Here is a 24821-nt window from a genome sequence, read left to right on the forward strand (position 1 = left end):
TTTATTGTTGCTCTTATGAACTGATTTTTGGCATATGAGGGTGTCAAGCCTGTCCATGCTGATCAGCCCGGCCAGGTCAGGCGTGTCACGTTAATTTGTGTGTGTTTGTGTGTGTATGACTGATTTGGTGACTGGAGGAACCCAGTCCCATTGAGATTGAATCCTGCAAGATAGCTCCATTGGGGGCGAGGGCTTGCAGAAGGGAGAGATACAGCTCCGTACAGTAACACAAGCAGCACATTGACAGAATCACCAAGACCCTAGAAACTATCCCTAATAAATGAGCACACCCCAAAGTAATGGGCAAATTTGGTAACACAGTCAAATTGTAAATATATGGAAAAATCGAGAAAACCAGCAGCAGCCAAATAGATTTGTTAAGAATAAATTACGCTAAGCAATTTTGCTTTTCTTCTCGGGCAGAGCAACTATTTTGGTTGAAAAGTGGAATGAAATGGAAATAATGTATCTGGACTTTAGTAAGGTGTTTGACATATATATGAGAACGGCATGTGGAACTAAGGTAGACAAATGTAGACTAGATAGAATTATCAGGTGGATATATAACTGACAGAATAACAGTAAACAAAGAATGGATGCGTCTACATGTGCATATCAACGCGCAGCAATAAACTCTGGCATCTATTGCTCTAGAGCTTATTGCTCTCAGGCACTGCATTTATATGTGCACCCAGGACTGCAGCATGTTGAGTTGGGTAAAAGCAGCCCCAGCTGGCAGGTGGCCACAGAGGTCAGCCTGCCAGCCTAGGGCTGCTCTGACCTGATTCAGTGTGCTAAGGAGGGGATGGCTAGGGCATGAGGGTGCTCCAGTACCACACTAGCTGGCAGGCAGCCCATGCACTGAAGCATTCTCGTGCCCCAGATAGCGCCATCAACATCTACATGTGTGCTGCTGCGCATGAAAAAAAACTCCACAGTAGGATAGTACTTGTAGTTACATGTACTAACCTGCTGCTGAGTCTATTAGTTTCCTGTGACCTAATAGGGCCACACGTGTAGACACCAAGATGTTTACTGTGGAGCTAATTAGGCAACCCTGCAGTACACATGTTGTGTTGACGTGCCCAGTAACTATTAATGAATCAATGTCAGAGTGAAACGAGGTCTCAGGTGAGGTTTTATAGGGGTCTGTTCTGAGTCCTGTACTGTTTAACATTTTGCTAGTGATTTGGATGCAGGAATAGGAAATATCTCGATGAAATTTCTTGATGACACACAGAGTAGAACACTTCAAGAAATCAGTACAGAATAAGAGGTAACTAAGTGACTTGGCAGTAGCATTACCAAAAAGGATCTGTGAATTGTGGTGGATCATAAACTCAACATGAGTAAATGAAGTGATTCTGGTCTCAAAAAAATTCAAATACAAGTTTGGGTTACATTAACAGAGCTACTGTATGCAAGACATGGAACGTAATAGAACCAATATACTTGACAGATTAGTCCGTAGATGGACCACTGTGTCTAGTTTTGGACACCACGTTTTATGTACATTGTTCCTAAACTGGAGAGCAACTGACAAGGATGATAAAGAGGTTAAAATGCAAGCCATGTGAGGAAAGGTTGAAGGATGACGACATGTTCAGTTAGGAGAAAAGAAAATGAAAAGGAACTGGATAGTCCTCAAATATTTAAATAGCTACCACAAGGAAAGGGAGAAAAACAAGGCTCTCCACTACCACAGGGTAGGACAAGAGGCAGTGGGTTTAAGCTACAGCAAAACACATTAAATCCCAGAAAAATTTCTTAGCTGACAAGAGTAGGACAATAAAACAAGCTGCTTAGGGAAGCTGTAAAATCTCTCTCACTGGAGGCTTACAAGAGAAGGCTGAATAAGCATCTGTCTATGATGGGGAAGGAAAAGCAAATCCTACATGTGGGAGAGCAGGATGAAGTAGATCAAGGGTGGCAATTGTTTGGGCTGGACAGCCACTTAAGAAGCTTTCATGAGCCATTGAGGGTTGGTGGAGTGCAGTGGGAGGGGGTGGGTGCAGATTTCAATTCTGCCATGGGCCCATGCTGTCACTGCCCTGTGATCCCATCCCGCTCCTGGATGCTGCTCCCTGCCTGCCCATGGCCCCATCCCAACTTCCTGGCTGAGCACGCCCTGCCTGCCGGGGTCCTGGGCCAGTCTCCATGGTCCGGTGCCCCTGGCAGTAGATGTACGGCAGATGTACCAGAGTGCCTGGGCAGTGGTGCTGGGTCTGGCAGTGGCAGCAGAGACATTGGCAGCTAGATGTGTGAGGGCAGAGGGAGCTGCTGCCACAGGGACTGCTGGAAAGCCAAGTCTGGCTGCCACACGCGGGGGAAAGGGCAGGCTGTGCTCTGCACCAGGCGGCACCTGCATCCCTGGGGACAGCGGGACCAGCAACATGCACCAAGGCCTGGGCTGTCCCCTGTGCCTAAGCTGAGTGGGGCTGAGGGACCTGCCATGGGCTGGATAGAATCACTTGGAAAGCTGACTCCAGCCTGAGGGCTGTATTTTGCTCACCGCTGGAGTAGATGATTCTTGAAGTCACTTTAATTCTATGATTCAGTCGTTAGAAACAAATATTCCCATATATCAGCTCATTTTGGTTTGAAAGGGATCCTTGTTCCTATTTACACTAGAGTTTTCTGACCTGTCATGCTGCTATTTAATTACACTGATAGAAAGTCTTCTGACTAATGTTCAGGCCAGCAGCTCTCTTTACAATCTTTTACATGTTGAATATTTTAGGAACAAACATCATGTAAGGTGCCTCTTTGAAAAAGAGATCAATTTGGAGTAAGTCAGGGGAAAATTTCCAGGATGGAATTCATATGTGCTGGACCATGAAGGTCTTAAAATTAACTGAGAAACTTCATTTTATATTAAGCTAAGCTGCACTAAGTGCTGACAGAATCTTACAGATGTCCTATAAGGAAACCAAGGCACATAAAACATACTGAGGTTGAATTATGCAAATACTATAAAGTTAATATAAGAACAAGCAGGGAAAATTCAAAAGGGGAGCATATCCATATGTAAGTCAAAGTGGGTGGAAATGTGGCCTCACTGAAGTCAAAGGCAAAACTTATACTTGTTTTATCAGGGCTAGAAATTCACCCAGCATGCCTACAAGTTTCAGTCAGCAGTAGTCACACACTCTTTTGCTTACCCTCACAACACCAGCCTAGTCTCTCTCAGAATGACTGACTCACTTTTACATTCTTACACATGTAACTGATAGTCTTGTCTCCTTATCCATCACCCTTGGACATGGCTCACATACTCCATTACACTGAGTGTCAAAATGTGTTTAATTCTCACATTCAGGAGAAAGGAGAGAGAAGTGTACGAATGCACAAAAAGCAATCATCAGGCGGGAGTTAGAAAGTATAAGTTAAAGCAAGCCACCCCCTTCTTTAATTTATACCACCTCCTTGCTCCTCAGTATGTAAATTGCATCAATTTAGACTCCCTTACACTCACTCACACAATGTAAAGAGTGGGAGTAAATCAGTCTAAGGGAGTCAAACTGAGGGTGAGAGAATGCGTCTTACATCCCCTTATGAATCATCTCTGATACTGGCCTAGAACTTTAAAGATGCATAGAAACAATTAAATAAATCACTGCAAAGTTTCACTGCTGAGTGAAGTGCTTTAGATGTGTGTGTATGTATTTTATGTTTGGAATGTTTAATGCAGGAGATTTAGTCATACATCTTTAGAAAGATGAGGTCCCAAATTCCCAATATTGGCTTGAAAATGTCAGCTTTTATATTTTAGACAGTCTTCTGGATGAAAGACATTACAGCAATTATCATTTTGTTTAAATTGACCGTGTCATTCTGGCTGTTTTTTCACTAAGAATGTGTGTACACAAAATCATGGCAAGTCAGGAGGATGAGTCAGTGTTAAAGAATCAGAGGATCCCATGTATCCACATTTCAACCCTTTGTAATGTTTAGAAATGACCAAACCTGGCAGACTTTAAAATCACAACTATTCAAGTTACAACCAACTGAATACTCAAAATTAAGTATACAAATTGAGTATACAAAAAAACAACTGCAGCAGTAAGAAACTAAACTAAGAGTCCTTGGACTGAAAATTTTAAAAGGATTGATAAGATCTCACTAGTTTTTTGTGAATGTCTAATCCACCAAAAGCAACTATCCATTAGAATTTGCCTGATAGATCTTGAGAGCTCGTATAAAAATCCTTGACTTGCAGAACTGTGGATAGGTGGTTTATTTTCACACCTGCACCTTTACCTACCTTTGAGCACAAGTGTTTTTTTCCAACATGATTTCCAAAAGGACCGCCTCCGGAAGACGGCATTTCCAGGAGTGACGTTAAAGCTTCAGAGACGCTGTTTCGATGGCACTGCAATGTCATTCCCAGAAGTACTACCTTCTGGAGGCGGGTCCTGGTGGGAATGATATCACAGTATGACAAGTATTGTCAGGGTACCTGCGAATAGGCATAGACACTGGATAACCGAATACCTGCACATCTCATTACAAAGCAGTTGCATTCTTTTGCTGCTCCTACCTTATTTCTTTGGTCTTCTTGAAGACAGGTTTCCCATCATTTTCCTCTCCAATATCAAAAAGATCTGAGTACAGCTCCTTGTTCTTGTGATCAACCTGGAAGAGTGCACACCGATCTGCATTCACCAGGTTTTTTGCATATATCTACAGATAGAGAACAAATATAAAATTAATCATCATGAGGTTCAGACGAACTTCAGTCACTACTCTGTAAAAGAAGATAAGCCCTTCAAGTGTTAAAGCTTTAATAGCTTATTCCAACACAAAAACCTGTTTCCACAAGCTTTCTTCTTAGCCACAACAATTTAGGTTACAATTTAAATACTTTATTTAAAACAAGGTGGTCTGGACTTGAGATTCGTCTTTACCCTATCCTTATCTGTGTCTATGGTACTGGAGCTCATACAAAACTCATTTAGCCAAAAACACATCTAACTTTTGAACTGCACAAACCTTGAGAAATAACTTGGCATATACAGTCTCAAGTACTTTATTAGGTATATAATCAACATGCTTTTCAAACAGTTCTGAAATATCCAGACAAAACAGGGTAACTTAAGGATGGAGTGAAAGTGTCAGCTCTGGAATTCCCCCTCTCACTTCAAATAAGAACCATTTAACAGTTTCCACACACTTCTTGCAAGATAGTATGTGGGGTCACTTTTCAGAAAATTAGTTTGCAGCAAATAAAAAAAGCAAAACAAGTGTACACTGACTATTCAAATGGATAATACTGCCTGATTTTAGCATGTGTAAAGAAATATTATTATAGTATGATGCTTCTCAAATGTATTGTGTAGCACAGAAATCAGTGTATTCGTTTGCACAAAAAGAAGTCACAACATTATGAAGTCAAAGAATTTGATATTGCATATAAAATAATTTGACATCTGAAAATACAGATTACCAAAGTATACATATAATGGATGCATATTCTTCTTATGCAAATGCAAGGCCTTGTGTGTATAGTTTCAAGCTTCTATAGCAAAGACACAGATGTCCTAACATCCAGTAGTAATGAACCTAACCAGAATTTTAAAAGGATTTAAAGAGCAGAGGTCAAAACTGCGCTACAGGAGCCACCTCTGAACTTGAATGAGCTGGACAAAACACAAACACACCTATGACCTTTTCCTCCTGATTTGCTTTGTCCAGAGGGATAGCTAGCTATTTCTGTGCCCTAGGCAGAGTAGAGGATGAGGATGAGGATTGGGGGCTGAGTTGTGTGCAGAAAAATGGGGTTGAGGGGACAATGGGGTTAAGGGACTGCAGGACAGTGACCCCAGGGCTCTAGGGATTAGGGCCAGCTATTATGCTCTCACTCCTCTTCCTCCTTAGGAGATGTTGCTGTTGCAACAACTACCAGCTGGCACTGATCTGTGTCATGTAGAACAAGACTGTAAAAGCCTCATTTAGGCTGCAGCTGTGAGAGGGTAAATGCAGTCGCTGTTAGCTGCACAGCCGAGGTAGGGGTAGTGAAGCTGGCAAGGAAACTCTTGCTTCTGATCTGCGTGGCTGAAGCTAACAGTCCCAAAGTAAGCCCATACCAAATATAGACCTCCAGCTGCCAGTCCAACATGCCCACCCACTCCTCCCCTTCCCTCGCCTTCCCCTAAAATCAGTGCCAAGGTCTCATGCCCTAGTCACTCACCCCTAGTTACACTACTGAAATTGCCAGTGCCAAAAACATCCCTGTATATGTCCACTTACAACAGACAAATGAACCATATTTTAAGAGCTCTACATTTTGACATGTTTTTTGTTATGCATGTTTTGCATATATTAAACATTCTCTGGAGAATGGTGTTATTCTGAAGTTAGGATCTGTTCGTAAAGAGGCAAAAGTAGCATTTATGCAACATGTTCTCAGCAGCATCTATATTCACTGGATACAACCTTGGCTACAACATACCTGGTTGCAACTCCTTGATTCTGTGCCAGATAACTGCAGCGTATAAAGCATCACTTGCTAGTAAGAGTGTTCTTGCATTTTTTCCATCCTATTTAAACTCTTCAAGAGATTTCTATTTTTTTTTTTCTTGGCCAAACAAAGCTACTTGACTGGAAATGAATCTTGCAATTTCATCAAAACCTGCCTTTTGAAGGTTTCTCAGATACAGGACAGCTATTGCTCAAAACGTAGGAGGGAGAAAACCAAGAATAGACAAGGGCAAGTGCACTCGCTTGAGAAGCATAAGACTAAAATTATGACTGCATAACTCAGGAAGATTTCAGTTACCTACCTACTAGGAGAGTGCCTTAACCACCACCCTAAAGGATATTCTGTGGTGCCTTTCACTAACATCTTCTGCTGGAGTCATTCCATTACATATTCGCTGAGTCAGAGAGTGAGACTGATTAAACACCAGTGTTAGGTGCTTGGCTAGATGTCAGGAATGCAGGGACTTAAACCTGCATTTTCTATACCCTGTGTAAGTGCACAAGCTATTTCTCTTTATCTTCCCCACTGTAAAAAGGTCTTGGTTATATCTTAATATTAAATAGGAAAATGTTGTGGAATCTTGACATTTTTTGCAGGATGGAAAACCAGATATTAACCAGCTTTAATGCTGCCCTTTACACTGACTGTTACACAGAAGCCACCTATATGAACACAAGACCAGCTGGAGACTTCCCCCACATTGCAAGAATACACAGCTGTAGAGACCCAGCTGCTTTCTAAATTTTTCATGCCATAAGAATGATGTCAAAGGGAAAGAATTAAGTTTGGGAACCTGGCCCAGTGTACCATTCCCCTCCATGGAAGGTTAACAGTATGGCCATTCTCATTATTTCTTTCTTCATTCAAAACAGATCACCTAATCTAAACTGCATTGGCAATGGCTGGGACTACAATACAGAAGTTTTCCACATATCCCTTCTGAAACCATCCTGATGCTTTATATAACACCTGATACTAAAAAAAAAAATTCAAAAGGGTTTCGTTTACCTTACGTCAGGGCCTATTTTTATCAAACCTTCCTCCTTAAAAAGCTACTATTTGGGGAACAGGCAGTTAACAGGATTGCCAAAGGATATATTAACTTTAGCAAGGCTTTTCATTTGGTCTCCCACAACATTCCTGCAAGCAAGCTAAGGAAATACAAGTTGAATGAATGGACTGCAGGGTAGAAAGAAAACTGGCTGGATCATTGGGCTCAAAGGGTAATAATCGATGGCTTGATGTTTAGTTGACAGGTGGTATCAAGTAGTCAGTCCTTGGGCCTGTCTCGTTCAATATCTTCATCAATGACCTGGAATGTGGGATAGAGTGAGCCCTCAGGAAGTTTGCAGATGGCACCATGCTGGGGGAAGTAGTAGATACACTGGAGCGTAGGGCTAGGATTCAGAGAGACCTCAAAAAATCTGAAGACTGGACCAAAAGAAAAGTTATAAGGTACAATAAGGACGAGTACGAAGTCCTGCACTTAGTTCAGAACAATCCCATGCACTGGTACGGGCTGGGGACCAACTGACTAAGCAGCAGCTCTGAAGAAAAGGACCTGGGGGTTGTAGTAGACAATAAACTAAATACGAACCAACAGTGTGTCCTTGCTGAAAAGAAGGCTAATGGCATATGAGGCTGCATTAGTAGGAGTGTTGCCAGCAAAATGAGGGAAGTGATTATTCCCCTGTATTCAGCACTGGTGAGGCCACATCTGGAGTAATGTGTCCAGTTTTGTGCCCCCCACTACAAAAAGGATATAGACAAATTGGAGAGTCCAGCAGAGGGCAATGGAAATGATTAAGGGGTGAGGCACAGGACTAATGAGGAGAGGCTGAGGGAAGTGGGCTTATTTAGTTTGGAGAAGAGAAGATTGAGTGGAGATTTAATCACAGCTTTTAGTTACCTGAACAGTGGTTCCAAAGAGGATGGAGCTAGATTGTTCTCAGTGGTGACAGGTGACAGAACAAGGAGCAATGCTCTCAAGTTGCAACAAGGGAAGTTAAGGTTAGATATGAGAAAACACATTCTCATGAGGAGGGTAGCAAAGCACTGCAAAAGGCTACCTCGAGAGATGGTGGACTCTCCATCCTTGGAGGTTTTTAAGACCCAGTTAGACAAAGCCTTGTCTGGGATAATACAGTTAGGGATGTTCCTGCTTTGAGCAGGGGGTGGGACTAGATGACCTCCTGAGGCCTCTTCCAACCTTAACTTTCTATGATTCTATGGAAAGCTTTCTTTGAGAAGCCAGATACTAAAAGGGACCAAACTACTTCCTAACTCTACAGATCACCAGTACTGTACTGAAATCTACTTGTGAAGTAGTTTGTGGGGACACTTGCACTCCTGCTTCTCACTCTGCACCTCTTCTGTAGTTAAATCTTTACTTTCAAGCGTTTCCAATCCAACACTTTTTACCAGAACTAAATTCATTGAAAAGTTTAAGTAAAAGATATGAGAGATGAAAAGAAAAGCAAATAGAAAAATGCTACTATCGCTGACACAAGGACGAGCCAAATCTTGCACTGCAATCACCAGGATCTGGACTAGGGAGAGGAGGTTGATTCTCATACAAATGGTATAACCAGTCTCCAAAAGAATTTCAGTGGATGTCCACACTAGCAGATCAATCAAGCAGCAGCAAATTGGCACAGACTACAAAGGAAGTTGAGTGTGAAGCATCTAGGCAGGCTATCCAGCAGAATGCTGAGATAGCAGGTGTTGTGAAGGAACATGAAAGAAAAAGCATATGGTATTGCCATGTGTGTATTTTCCACCTGGTGCCTGTTCATAGAAAAGAATACTATTGTCTGCCATTAAATGCTGTATTATATTACCAACGTTCTTTTAAAATGTTAAACAATGCTGTTAAGCAATTTGTGCACATAGGAAAGGACAAAGCTGCTGAAACTGAGAAGTGTTTCTTATGCAAAGAAAACAGCAATTCTTGCCTGCCATAGTAACTAGAATTCGATAAATACTGAGAAACCATTTTCATAAATATTAATTCAGATTTCTAAACAAATTTGCTTTGGATTATATGCATTCTTGGCATGTTTGCTTTTTGTAAATATTCTAGCTAACAATATCACTGACAGGATTAGGGCAAACACTGGAGACTGTTATATTTAAATATGCTATCAAACAAGTATTAGCACAAAAGCAAAAAAATTACAGTTACATTTATCCAAACAGAGAACAAAAGCATACTATGCAACATGTCCAAAACTAAATAGCAATTTCAGTCAATCAAAGAGTACTCTGAATAAGCTATCACCACACTCACTGATGTTTGTGGAAGCTGTTCAGTGAATAACTTCAAATAATGACCAAATTCAATAAAATTGTGATTTGTTCCTGAACTAAAAAAGGTTAAATTCATTGAACAAACATTCTGTTACTGATTTCTGTTCAGCAAGCTGTAATGACTGTGCAGCTCCATAATTATGGAACCTTAATCATTTTATATCCTAACTGGGATATAATGATTCTTTTGTACATATCACCCTGTAACTGAAACAAACACTTTTATGGTAATACTCGCTATTTCCTCATGGCCTCACAGAGACCATTTCCTCTGTCCTGGACTGCCACTGCTTTTGAATGATGTCTATGCAGTGTACAGTGATTTAAAAGAATCAATAAAAGGAGAGGCCAAAATGAAATGAAAAGAAAAACCTTCCTTCCCCATCCAAAGTTAAAATATTCTTTAAGTCTAACAACTCAATCAACATTTACTCTGTGGTACTTACAAAAGCTGAGAAATGTAAGTTCTGTGATAAAACCAAGGTAGCACTCACTCGCTCTCTTTTTTTCATATAGAGCATCCCCAGCTTTGCATATGTTACTAATTAATTATAAACAGCTTATGAAGTTCAACAACGCTGCACTTCAATTCAAAGAAAACAAAACTCAGACTGTGGAGAAGCATAAGTTTCAACCAATTTAAAAGGGGAAAAGAAGTTGCTGCTTATGAGGGTGCATTAGTTGTTTCTATTTAACAGTTATATCTGCCTGCTCCTGTAGTGGGATAAGCAAGATAAATCACTGTACCTTTAACCCTGAATGAAAACAGTAACCATTGCAATGGTTTTGCTCCACTTACACTACTATAGAAGCACAAAAACATAAGTTACACTGGGATCCCAGTTTTACTGGCAAAACTATTATGTCTGACAATCTTCTGAAAGACTAATTTAAAGGTGAAAGCACATAGCTTACCATTATATGTTCAAGTAGAGAATCTATTGCGACTATGTTATCAAAATAGGTTCTGCAGAAAAAGAGATACAGAGTCTGTAAATAATCTTACTTGGATTGCTTCAGCACAATTTAGAAAACACTTAATGGCTACTCTCTATTAACCCAGGTGTTGCATGTTGTGGCTGGAGAGAAAGACTGACCTTGAGGCTGCAAGGAAGTAGAACTGATCTCTCTCTCTATGAAGTGGTAACTGTCCAAGGACAGTCAAAAGCATTGAAAGATAAGGGTCAAAATTATTAGTACAAGATGTCTAAATCTTCTATGTGCCCAGACTTAATAATTTTTGGATTACAATATTCCCAGCACAGAAAGATGTTATCCCATGGCCTTGAACACATATACAGCTCATTTCTGTTTTGGGCTGAACAGAAAGAAAATACGTAATAAATTAGTCTTACATTTCCAAGAATTGCATGAAGATGTAGGGCAAGTAAAATATTCTGCACCTTTTCTGAAACCTCAGAGAAAATATCGTGATGACTGTGCTTGCCAACAATTTCCTCATTGAATAGGGAACTTTCTTTCCATAAAATATAATGTACAGACCATTTTTAAAGACAAACTATGTTAACTACTTTTGTAGCTAGCACAAGCCTTTCGCCAGCAACCGAGCTGTTTGTACAGTTCCTTCCACAAGTTCTCAGTTTTGTGGATGGAAATTAATGTTTTGCTTTTCTTTTTTCTTTAGTTGCCAATAGGGATATTCCTAGCCATTGATAGCTTGTATCATATTTATGTACTTTAAAAACCCCAGCATTAAAATAATATATAACATAATTTTAAATGTTAAAATATTTAAAAGTGAGAAGTACTTTCAAAAGGTTTTAGTGGAACACAGGGCTTTCCAACAGGCAGCCGGCAAGGGGTTAATGCGAGGCTTGTGGGCTCTTGCCTGGCCACTGCTCCCTTGCCCTGCCTGGCTTTTGCTTCTTCCTCCTACTCCAAGGGACAAGGTGGCACAGTGGGTGGGAGCCAGGGCACTTGTTTTGCATGCGTGGCAGGAAAAGGGGCTGGGCTCGGCATGGGAGAAGCTGGGCTGCCCATACAACAGACGAGGGGGGAGCTGCTCACACAACTCACACAGCAGGTGAGCTAGGATGCTGTGCTGCATGTGCGGTGGGAGAAGGGGCTAGGCTACTCTGGGCGCATGGCATGGGAGGAAGCCAGGCTTCCTGGACTGCAAGCAGCCGTAGAGGGATGATCTGCTCATGTAGTGTGCCAAGCCAGGAGAGGGGGGAGGTTGATCAAGTGGCAGGTAGAGCTGCGCTGCCTGCAAGGCAGGGCAGGGGGGGTTGCCTGTGTGGCACACAGTCCCTGGCTGCCAAGAAGCTGGACAGCCCTGCTGTAAGGTATCGAATGTAAAATGCTACGCAACCCTAAACCTAGTTTAGTTTGATTCATCTGGAGTCCCACAGTGGATTCATAGATGCTAGGGTCAGAAGGGACCTCAACAGGTCATCGAGTCCAACCCCCTGCCCTGGGCATGAAAAAGTGCTGGGGCCAGATGACCCCAGCCAGATGCCTATCCAGCCAACTCTTAAAGACCCCCCAAGGTAGGGGAGAGCACCACCTCCCTTGGAAGCCCATTCCAAATTCTGGCCACTCTTACTGTGAAGAAGTTCTTCCTCATGTCCAGGCTAAATCTGCTCTCTGTCAGTTTGTGACCATGGTTCCTTGCTACCCCAAGAGGTGCCCTAGTGAACAGAGCACCTCCGGTTCCTTGCTGTGTCCCCCTAATGAATTTGTAGGTGGCCACAAGATCACCTCTCAGCCTTCTCTTGCGGAGGCTGAAAAGATCCAGGTGCCCTAGTCTCTCCTAACAGGGCTTGGCCTGCAAACCCTTAACCACACAAGTGGCCCTCCTCTGGATGCTCTCGAGGTTATCAACATCCTTCTTAAAGTATGGTGCCCAAAACTGGATGCAGTAATCCAACTGTGGTCTGCCCAATGCCGCATAAAGGGGAAGTATCACCTCCTTGGTTCTATTTGTCATGCATCTGCATGATAAAGTGTGGTTAGCTTTGCTGACGGTTCTAACGAAATAGGTTCCCTAGTGGGAAAAGGTTACCTGGAGGAAGTGACAACAGCGCAACACAACTATAGCCCTTTTTCTGGTGGGGGTATCAGGGAATATTATTGCCTAAGTGGATAATTTTGGCTAGGGAAGGACTACAGTGCCAAAGCGATGCACTATGGGCTCTGGCTGAGATTTAAACTGTCAAGTGAAAGCAGGAGAGCAAACACTAGCTGCCTCCCTCAGATTTACTATCAATCACCATGATAAAGAAGATGAAGTGTCTGGCTTTCTGATAGGAATTCTACTTGTTCTTGCTCTCTCTGACAGTCCTTAAGACCAGTCACAAATCTTAACCATGACAGGCCTTGAATACACTGCATTGTTCTATCTACGTGTAGCCTCAATCCTTTAAGTCACCCATAGGGTTTCTTCAGAATAATTAAATCTGATAGAGCCACATGGTATAGACTACAACACCTGTAACTTTATTAGCATTTTGTATTTTCATTTACTGATCACCCCTTGCCTCCATTGTTTAAAGGTTTGATAATATGATTAGGGAATAAAGAGACAATCAATAAGCAGATAACTGAAAACATGTATACTGATTTCAAAGTATCCAAAACTTCCATTTTACAGAATATTTTCCTGGGTTTTCAAATTAAGATATGCATTTGTCATGACAAATAAAAGAAAAAGAGTACCACACGAATATGATACTTTGAGCATATAAATGGAGCCTCTAGAAAAAACAAGACAGACCAGTCTTAAGATAAAAGACCACGATCTTGTAAAATTTTTAGTAAAGAAATACAAATAAAATTATTTCATCTACAAATGTTCATCATAAATGACATACAAATTCAATTTTTGATTCTTTAGTAGAAGATCATTTTTAATGTTAGACAGAAAAGAATGTGGATTAAAGGAAAACAAGAGTATAAGCCAAGTAATTCCAACAGACATTTGCAAATACAATTATTTATTTTTGTTTTCACAATTTAATGCAATGTAGAAATCAAAGCCAGAATGGCACTGTTTAACTAGTAAGCATATTAAAAATAGTTATTTTCTCCATCTTTCTAGGTTTAAAATAAACAAAGAAACTAAATGCAAAAAACGCCCCCAAATGACCTAGCATAAAGAGTTATACACTTACAAAGGCCCATAAATGTCAGCTCTGACTCCAATAACCACAGTAACTTGATTATATTACATGTGTTTATTATTTCTTTGCCTATTTTTCCTGTTAAACAACTATTTTAATTTAAGAGATGAACTTGAATCCCATATAAACATTTTAACAGAGATAAAAAAAGAATGAAATGTCCTGTATACTCATTCGAATCACAATCTAAAAAGTATCTTATGTCCTTCTACAAGGCAAGAGTAAAATGGATGGCCAATGTCTTTAGTTTGAAACACAATGAAAACAGTCAGGATCTCTTCATCAAAAATATTTATTGTATGTATAATGAATAAAACAGAATTCTAAGTCCTACAGTGTGCAAAAGAAAACCTTAAGCATCATTAAATAAATAACTAAATGAATATTAACTGCAGAATGGAAACCCACAACCTAGTAGGACAATGGAGGGGAAGCGCAAAAATACGAACTAAAGGGAGAAAAAAGGGACAAAATTTAAAAAGGACCCTGTAACTGGAGCAAATCACACTTACTTTGATACATCAAGCAAGAAGTCATTCAGTTCAGTCTGCTTGGCAAGGCCTCGGCACACCTGGAGGAAAACAGAACATACTATTGTTTCAGAAGATCACAGGAGTCAAGAGTGAAATTTTAGGATACGTGTTCTACTTGCCTAATCTGCATAAAAATATACAATTGCAAGTTACGTATGTATTATAACGCTGTGTAAAATGTAAAAGAAAACAGGCTGGGGTGTCTAGCTTCAAATGTATCTATCTCACTGAAGAGCTGCAAATACCCAATTTCATATTCATTTTATATTAGGCACACAATTTACAACAGTATATTACTTGAATGAGTGCTGAGATTTACAGGAAGACTAGAGAAATCAAGTCTTCTACTGCCTTGAACCTTCTACACCATAAAATAATCTCCATGATTTCTAGATTCATGCTAAGCTCCCTTTAAGAAGCTATGAAAAAAACCAGACTTACCTGTACTTGATGTATTGCTACCGAAGCCCATGCAAGATTTGCTGTTGCAACCTAAAGAAAAGATGAGAAGTTTTAACATCTGAGCCAATTTCATCAGATTTTTCTCAATCTACTTCTAAGTACCTTTAAATACTGTGAACATTTTTCAGCTGAGATATTTCAGACAAGACATGGAACTATGGTTATGGGTAGACAATTCATTTAGGGAAAGTAACTTGTCTATTAGTACTTTACTTTTAAGAAACAGTATTCCAGTCACAAGGAAGCAACAGTACAAAAAGTACTGCTCAAGTGTTCTGTACTATCACAACTTTTTTATCAACTGAGTTGCATAGAAGGGGCACAAGGACTCAACCATCTAATAATGGCAGCATAATATACATGGCAGTATAATAAGGGCAGAAGCAGCCCTTCCTGGATTGCAAGAGGGGCTTTAAAAATTACATACGGTACACTGTTAACATGCTTCTGTCATACAATTAAATAACCCATCACAATGAAATAGTACCAATAATGATGCCTTCATTCAGAAACAACTACTTTCAACAAAAAAACCTTTGCTGTAAACAAATACTCCTGTCACTACCATTTTAGATGCAGAAGAATCAAATGTGAACACTAAAAACAAGACTACTGTTTCAGGTATGTATGTCAAGGCAAAATTTCACACCAATGCTGTGTAAACTGCAGTTAACTAAGTTTAAATAAAATGCACTACCATGAATCATCTCCTGTCCTTGAAGCATAGAGATTTTGTTGGAAACAAACTTAATAGAACACTGCTGAAGGTCCACTGCCATACATTCTATTAACATACCCCTTTTCCTCTATGGAAGATACTCCAGCTATTTTTAACTGGTACATGTGCTCTAAAATTTTTTGAAAAATGTAACTGAAAGGAACCTGATAGTGCATACTTAAATCCTTATTTTAAAGATGTACTGGTAAAATACTTCAGGCAACATTACCATTTTTTTTAAATAGGACATTCATGAATTATTAGTTGTAGTGATTAATGTAAAGTAGTTCCCAAACATGAAGATAAATCATAGAACACAAGCACAACTTGTACACACCAATGTAAGTGTAGGATTTTCCTGAAATGTGGCTTTATTGACAGAAATTATTCAATGGGATGAAAGTTTTCAGAGTCAACTAGTGAAGAAAGAGACTTTGCCATACAGCACAATATAGCTTTATAGAAAACTTAAAATTGAAATGCAAGTTAGCTGGCCATACCCCTTTTTGGTAAGAGCAATTTCATTTTGCATTTGTAACAACAGGAGCTCTCATGAACCCACACTTGTTGTAATCCCCATTCTATGTCTGTTATTTTTAAACCCTTATTCAATAAATACATGATAATGACATGCTTGAAATTATTTTCCCACAGGATGGAATAAAACAGTTAGAAAAATGTGAGATGCCCAATGTACTTATGTGTAGAGAATGATTATTACCATTTGCCACTGAGAATTACCCATCTTAATCAACAACAACAATAAAAAATAAAAAAAAAAACAGATGGACAGGGGGCAGAGAAGAAGTTCTAGGTCAGGAATATCTGACACCCCCATTTAAGGAGGGGAATGTCTTTAGGAACCAACTGCAGCAGTTTAGGCCTCACCTCCTGGTGACTGAGATGGAAGGCTTCCTTGCCCCAGTGCCGATAAAGCTCCAAGATACCAATCAGATCACCAATTGCAGTGACAATTGGTAAACAAAGAACAGATTGGATACGAGTCCCTGATTCCAGTCCAGTACCTTTGGGAAATCGTTCATCCTAAAAAGTGCAAACAGTTTGATAGAATGTAGATGTTACAGCATGAATATAAAAGATAAATCGACTTTTTTCTTTCTCCTAGCTCACTAAATCAGCAAGAAGAGCCCTTTACAGACAAGAATCCAAAAAAATTACGAAGCCCACAAAAGGCCTCTCCCTAGTTTGTTTACATATACAAATCTTACTTATCCAATATCTCACAAAGGCAGGAAAGTACTTTATTGTTAAATCCAGTCTGGAAGAAGGGGCACTGGTAACTCCGAATTGAACTGCTCAAATTTCATTGTTACCAGGCAGACAATATTCTCTGTAGAAGTAAGGAATCCTGAGGCACCCACTAGGTGCTATAAGCTACATGGAGACATGACCCCAGACCAAAAATTTCCAAACTCTACCAGTATTGCAAAGAAAAGTGGTTTCTCTCAACTAAGCCTGTGACAGGAATTCTTTCCTATACCCCATTCAATCTGAAAAAAACTCTCTCATGGGGAGGGTAATAAAGCACTGGAATGGGTTACCTACAGAGATGGTGGAATCTCCATCCCCAGAGGTTTTTAAGGCCTGGCTTGACAAAACCCTGGCTGGAATGATCTAGTTGAGGATGGTCCTGCTTGGAGCAGGGGATTGGACTAGATGACCTACTGAGGTCCCTTCCAACCCTAAGTTTCTATGACCTGCTATTTTACGCACATGACCTAGGTTCATGCAATAATGTTCATATACATATTCTAATATTATAAAAGCCTAAGTCTGTCTCTCCGTCCATAATGCTTTATTCGCACTCTGATCGTCTCAGCAGCCAATCAGAGTGCCCTACACAGACAGGGACAGACAGCAGAGTGCTGCCATGACAGTGGAGACTGAGGGGCCAGAGGGGAGGTGGGCAAGGCCAGCGGAGCTGGTCTTGCCCACCTCCCCTGCTCCTTGGAGGCAGAGGGGGACGACGGGGACTGGAGTGTGCTGGCTTTGCCCCCTGTGTGATTCTAAAGCCATGCCAAGGACCGGACAGAGGGTGGGGGAGCTAAGGACAGCAGCGCTGGCCTCAGCTCCCCCACCCTGCTCCCTGCAAGCAGCAGAACAGCGCAAGCACGGGGCGTTACGTGGCGGCACTGCATGCTGCCCCCCCCCGCCCCCCCTCGCTGTCATTCTTAACAGGTAATTGGCTAGTTCTGTCATAAACACTATGGACTGTACTGTCCAATTTGATCATGAGATGTGAAGACAGGTACTATACATACAGGAAGCAGCTCAGAAGAATGGAAGATTTTAAATAAGAGGAGAGACGGACAACTTTTAGACCACTTTGTCTTGAAAGAACAAAAGTAAGAGGTGACATGACTGAAATATTCAAACTTGCTTTATAGTAACAAAAAAAAAATGTTTATCAATTTGATTTAATTTGATAGATCAGAACTAGAAATGAAAAAGACTTGTGTTAAAAGAACTTCAGTGTCAGTAGAAAATGTATTTACAGACAAAAGGATCAGATCTTATATTACAGTGTATTATCTGAAGTAACTTGACTAAAGTTACTGGAGGTATGCCAGAATTCTTCTACTGTAAACAGGTCTAAATCTAGCCCAATAAACAGAGTTTTGGTTAAACTGCTTGTCAAAATGGTAGAATTGAGTAGTACGGTACAATTAAATCAAAATTTGATCGACTATGTGAAAGTATGTATGTTAATCATCTTATCACATGGGCTTAGTATATTTTCTTTTCTGGAAGGTGGGGGTAAAATTTTTGCTTATGTTTCCTGCATAATAGCTATGTGTTTTATTATAGAGAAAAACTTTTCTATGTTTACAATTTCAAGCAGTTTAAAAATCAAGTAGAGAAGAATTTTTAATAAAATACTCCAGAAAATTACTTCTGGTCCTACACTGCCAGTAACTACATAAATGATTTACTATATATTTAGTTCAGTTTGCATTTAAACCACAAGACATCTTCTTAACTGTAACTTGGACATATCTTATTAAAAAGAAAAAGTAATTTACCCCTAGAATATCTTCTACTAACAATGTTTTTCTGGATTTGGCTACATATGCAGAAATGGTTGTGCCAAGGGCAATCGGCCCTGCAGGAATGAGTCGGGGTTGTCCTTCCTTAGCTCCAGGTGGTGTGAACACACACAAACTCTAGTTAGAAGGAAAAAAAAGAAAATGCCATTAGAGAGTTTGCCTGTATTTACTTAGCAATTTATATTTCAAAACATATACTTCTTAAGTAGCCTGTTTACTTTAAAACCATGCAGCGAGAGTATTTTATGTTAGTAGAAATTGTAACATACATAAATTAATTGTAAATAGATGCTAAGATAAAGTGAAACAGATTCCCAAAGATAAAAATAAAGTGCATAGGAAATTGAACTATTATTTCCTACAACACTGGGTACATATACACATGTGCTTTACTGTGGAGCTGATTAATTAGCTCTGCAGTAAAGCATCACCGTCTACACGAGTGCCAGCATTAGGGTGCAGTAAATTAACTCTGCCATAAGATAGTATTGTTGGGGACAGTACTATCTTACATTAGAGTCATTTGCTGTGCTACAACACAAGTGCGTATGGTTCCTGGGACAGCAGCACTTAGAGCCAGGATGGAGCAGCCCTGGGCTGGCAGCAGGCTCAGGGATCAGTCACACAGCTCTGCACTTTGGGCATTCTCGTGCCCCGGCCAACCCCTCTGCCGCTCCATGCATGGAGCCCGCAACTGACCCCCAAGCCTGCTGCACACCAAGGGATGCTCTGCCCTGGCTCAAAGTGTTACTGATCCAGGCACACACACAGATGCTGAGCCAGAGAGCAGTTAACTCAGGCGCGAACTGAGCTGAAGTTTATCACGTCGCCTTAATAGCATGTACAGATGCACCCATTGTGATTATAAATTTCCTAAATTATCTTCTACAAAGTTCCCACTAGTGTCAATGTCTTAAACTCAAAGAAATATCCTCTGGATTTTGGTCAAAGTGTTACTCTGAATAAAAATGTGATCTTCTCTCAAAACTGAATAGGTCAGTCAATATAATTTATGATTTCTGAAAAATTTAAAAGCATGAGAAATCACCTTTACAGATAGAAGTCTGTAATATTTTAGGGTGGAATTAAATACATTTTCAATTATAGGTCTGCAAGAAATAATCTATAGTTCTACTATCTTTATGATTCTTCCTGGATTTTTTATTTTGTTTTGTTTGTATATTCATAAATTAACATTGAACAATACAATTTAAATCCAGTTTACTATAGAAATAATAGACCCTAAGCTAAACTTTAAACCATAGTCCATTAACAGTCAAATCACTATAAAAAAGTAACCCTGATGTGACTTCCATTGGGGGTGCATAAACAAAACAAATATAACAAAACTCCTGCAATTCATTTTTTGTGCGCTCACTCATTCTCTCTTTCTCTGCCTGCAAGCCCTTCAGCACATGCTCTTTGCTGACAAACCCTTCCCCCAGTGATGGCTGGCCTTCACTTTCCTGCAATGGGTGGGGGCCTCAACCTCAATTGCAACCTTTTCCTCCTGGATTCTGATCCTCTAAGCTAGGACGACCTTCTGCCCGGGTGTCAGGACCTAGCTGGGTCTTGGGAGATGGTGTGAGGAATGTGCAGCTACAATCTTCCAGGCTTGGGGGTGCTGGTGGAACCCAGAGCCAGCAGCTGCTGGGGCTGAGCTCTCAGTTGGGCATGCTGCACTCCTGTGGCTGGAAGCCCCATCAGCTCATCTGGGACTCCCAGCTGCAGGGGAGCCCCTACTACCCTTGCATATTAAAGCAAATTAAAGCTCAATAGCAACCAGCTATAAAGTTAGTACACATTTTCAAGGTCTAACTTCATAGCTAGAGCTTTTTATGGCATGATAAGTATTTAACAGGTTTAGCAGATCTTAAGGTAATTGCACACTTAATCAGTTAATTGTGTGATACCTGTAATGTGTACAGGAAGCCTTAGAGGCTAACAGGTCCTTCAGTGAAAACTAAGACCTGGCACTATGACTCCCTCAGGGAGTCTTTGCTGTGGTAGCAGCAGTTGGGGGTGGGCAGACAACAATGTGGCAGCATCCAGGATCTCTGAGTCTCTGGAGCAGGCGAGACTGATGCCCCTGACCATTTCTCTCCCTGCCTGGCACTCAGCTCCCTCCTCCATCCCCAGTGCTCTCTAGCAGAGTTCTGTCCAGGGCACAAAACATGGGGCACCTATGCTCCTCTAACAGTATACGTAGAGCACCAGAGGGGTGGGGGTTCCAGGAGTAAAAGGCAACAGGAGTCTTACTTATGCTTGGTTCTCAAAACCAGACTGCAGCTGCTGCTGCTGCCGCTGGTCTGCCCACCCTGGCTGCAGCTCTTACAGCAGCAATACAATGGCTGTGCACCAGCTGCTGCTAGAAGAGCAATGCCATAGGACTGTTTTTCCTGCTGGAGTGCAGGCTCCACTGGGGTGGCAGGATAATTCTGCCACCCCTTCTAAGTTGGAGCCCAGGGCTGGAACCCTGCTTACCCACCCCAAGTTACACTACTCAATTTAGCCATGTTTTATCCCAGTAAAGCAGAGCGGCTGATGTGTGCTCCTAAACAGAAAATTCCCATCTTCTTTTAAAGTGCTGGAAAGTTAAGTCTGTCCACAATTTAAGATGTTTTTATTTTTTTTTTAAGTGTGAATATGCTTCTTGACAGGGGTGCTAGATAGAATCCTAGAAACTGAATCCCTTTGTTTATTAGCAGGAGTTACATCATGAGTAATAGCAGCACAAGTTGACTTGTCTACTTGTATGACTAAGAGGATAAGTTCAGTTTCAAGACTCATTCCATTCTTGGCTTCTCCAATGAGACAGCTCGAGTTATCAGTTCCTGTGTATTTTTATAGAGGGGATTACACAGTAACCATTGGGAACCTGGTAAACTACTAAACACATTTCACGTAGAGAACAGTCATCAGGTGATAATAGGTTTCCAGTTGAAAGCCAAGCCAGGGAAAGTCGTCATATTTACACCTCTACAAACCATTCAGTCCCTCTCTTAAAAATAATTCCCATCCATTAAACAACATGAATCCCACCAATTAAAAAGCAAACATAAAAAACAGATTTTTATTCCATAAAAATAAGAGCTTGCCTTTGCTATTCTACATGGATATCAATCCTAAACTAAACCTTCTATTAATAAACTGTACTTGTTACAAAACTGTATTTCTATTACAATCAGAGGATCCTAGAAAAGTCGGACTGGAAGTAACCTCATGAGGTCATTTAGTCCAGCCCCTTGCTCAAGACTGGACTGCCCCCAACTAAACCATTCCAGCCAAGGGCCTGACCAACCTGTGCTTGAAAATTTCCAAAGATGAAGATTCCACAACTTCTCTAGGTAGCCTGTGTCAATGCTTGACCACCCTCATCATCCTAAAGTCCCTCCTAATCTCCAATTTAAATTTCCTCTGCTACAGCTTGAGGCCATTGCTCTTAGTCCTGTCTGCTATAGCTACACAGAAAAGCCCATCTTCATCCTCTTTGTAAACTGCCCTTCAGGTACTGAAGACCATTATCAAATCCCCCTCAGTCTTCTCTTCTCCAAACTAAATAAGCCTTTTCTCATAAAGCTTCATAGGCCCCAAATCATTTATCTCACTCTGCACTGGACACTTTCCAATCTGTTCCCCATTCTTGAACTGTAGGGCCCAAAACTGGACATGGTACTGAATACAGCAGAAGATTTACTTCCCTTGATTTACAAGCAATACTCTTGTTAATACAATCGAGTATGCTTTTGGCTTCCTGTGCAACAAGAGTACAAAAATAGGACTTGAGCCTGATTCTATTTTATACACAGGAGTTTTGCAACTGACTTCAATGTGAACAAAAGCTGGCCCAGACAATGCCTAACAGAAAATTATTTAATATTAGTTGACATTAAATGGATGCGTTGGTATTACATTATTACTGCATTATTTAATGTCTGGGCAGCAACAGAGAGAGGAGGGTGAATTTATTAAAGAGAAGTTTGCATTATCAATACAAGGTCAGATCAACTGTATTTGCTTCTTACATCCTCTTCTAATTTAGTAACAGAACTCCCCTGCCTCCCCCCCCCCGCTTTTTGGTAAGGAATGTAGTACCCGTGGATATAAAACTGCAAGAAACCAGCCTATTGAAATATATATCAAGGATTGTTGGAAGACCAGATTTTTTTTAAAAACCAAGTATGATTTGTAACGGTGACCAATAAAAATGACACAAAAATCAATACTGGAACATGTCCCCAACCAAAAAATTGCAAAACACCCAAGCTGAATTAATAGCTAGATAATGCCCCCCAGCTAGGAAAAAGCAGGCAAGGGGAGAGTGGTGGAAAAGAACAAATAGAAGTGCCTTATGTTTTTAGAGAAATATCAGTAACTTATCATGTGTGTGAAGAATTGTGCATTTTCCTATGATATAATATACTGATGTTGGGAAAGCAGACATATGTATTAATTGTGAAATAAAGGTAACACATTAGGACATTGTGAAATAAATACTCTGCAATAAACCTGGATAATTTTGGTAGTACATTATAAACTAACCAGTAAAGAGCAAATAACCTAATTGCTACACTTTGGACATGTCTACGCGTTAAATTAGTGTGCTGGAGTTTATCACTCCTGAGCATGCCAATTTCCACCAGTGATCTGGGATCGCAACACTTTGAGCTTGTGCAGAGCAGCCCCAGCTGGTAGGGAACCATGGCAAGGCGGGGGGTCAGCCTGCCAGCCTGGTGCTAACTCCAACCTAGATCAACATGCTACGGAGGGGCTGGCTGGGGCATGAGGTTGCTTCAATGTGGGGCTAGCTGGCAGGCAGCCCTCACACTGAAGCACCCTCATGCCCCAACCAGTCATATCAGTGTCTACACATGTGTGGCAGGGAAGTAAATAACTCAGCCTTAGGATAGTACTTGTGTCTGGCAGTACTATCCTACAGTGGTGTTAATTAATTTACTTTGGCCTAGCAGCACCACACGTAGATGCTGACGTTTTACTTTGGAGCTCCTCAGTACATGTCTAGTGTGGACACACCCATTATCATTAGAAGCTATATGTTGAAAAACACAAAATAAACTAACTTATTTTCTGAACTTTCCTTCTTCTTCAAAGATGTAGGCTATTGCTGGAGACCTTATTATTGGGCAAAAAGGGTGCAACTAAGGAAGCAATCAATGTATTTCATTACATTGACAAGGAGTAAGTACTATTACTATGGAATAAATAATAGTAGAAATAATTCAGTGATACAAATCAACATTTTCTAAAGTGACTGATGACTTTGGGGGTTCTCAATCTGTAACACTGTAAAAGTAGCTTTTCAGGGTCTCAGGATGCCACTCAAAACTTGAACCTACTAAAATCATTGGTCACTTTGAAAAATGTACTCAATAATTCTTTATATGGGATCTTTCCTTCTTCATAAATTCACTAGATGGCGCTGCACATCAAGCTGGAAGAATTTCTACAATTATGAATTCTAGAATAGTTCGAACTATATTTTCTCTTAAGCAAAGGGTGTGCATATACTTGTGGCCTCTGACAACCTTTATTTGTTTATTTATTTATTTTTTAATAATAAAGCTTTTGTAAACCAACATCTAAAGGGAAGATGATTTGTTTGTTATAAGCAATTTACAACAGCAGGAAATGGGTGAAGCTTACAAGGTAAAAACAACTGTGTTACTATTACATTTAGAAAACTAAGTGGACCCAGTTTCGCATTTCATTATAAAACAGTGAGATTATTCATGCGAGTATCTAATCATTGAAGCACAGTTCACAAATATAAGGTTTACCCACATGAAAAATATTTGCAGGACTGACTAGTACTGTAACAGATAATATTATACTTGACAGAAAAACTTTTGAGGAACATTCACTCATACAAGTTTCAAACTTTTAGCATGTGCTTAAGGCCATCCTTATTTAGTGGTGCAATTAGGTACATGGATTTACAGATGCAATTAAGCACATGGACTGAATTCACCAAGACATTAATGAAGCCCTTTAAATCACACAATTAAATGTTGTGTTGAATTAGGGGTCATAACTATAAAAAGGTTTGAACTATGCGAGCACTTTCCTGGTTTGGTTAGAAACAGAAGG

At 40.4% G+C, this 24821-nt stretch overlaps 1 protein-coding gene across 3 annotated transcripts in view; it reads right to left on the minus strand.

Moving 5' to 3' along the window:
* The window catches only part of PDE10A (phosphodiesterase 10A), a 355946-nt gene that overhangs the window by 123347 nt on the left and 207778 nt on the right, over window positions 1-24821 (minus strand). For all 3 annotated transcript variants that reach the window (XM_059714794.1, XM_059714803.1, XM_006258777.3), the window contains exons 6-11: window positions 18690-18830; window positions 16534-16689; window positions 14907-14957; window positions 14445-14503; window positions 10706-10757; window positions 4541-4683 (exon numbers count right to left, since the gene is read on the minus strand). In XM_059714794.1, coding sequence (XP_059570777.1) covers window positions 4541-4683; window positions 10706-10757; window positions 14445-14503; window positions 14907-14957; window positions 16534-16689; window positions 18690-18830 — 602 coding nt within the window. The remainder of the gene's footprint in view (window positions 1-4540; window positions 4684-10705; window positions 10758-14444; window positions 14504-14906; window positions 14958-16533; window positions 16690-18689; window positions 18831-24821) is intronic.

Source organism: Alligator mississippiensis, chromosome 1 (genome assembly GCF_030867095.1).
Source record: "Alligator mississippiensis isolate rAllMis1 chromosome 1, rAllMis1, whole genome shotgun sequence".
NCBI classification, from domain to species: domain Eukaryota; kingdom Metazoa; phylum Chordata; order Crocodylia; family Alligatoridae; genus Alligator; species Alligator mississippiensis.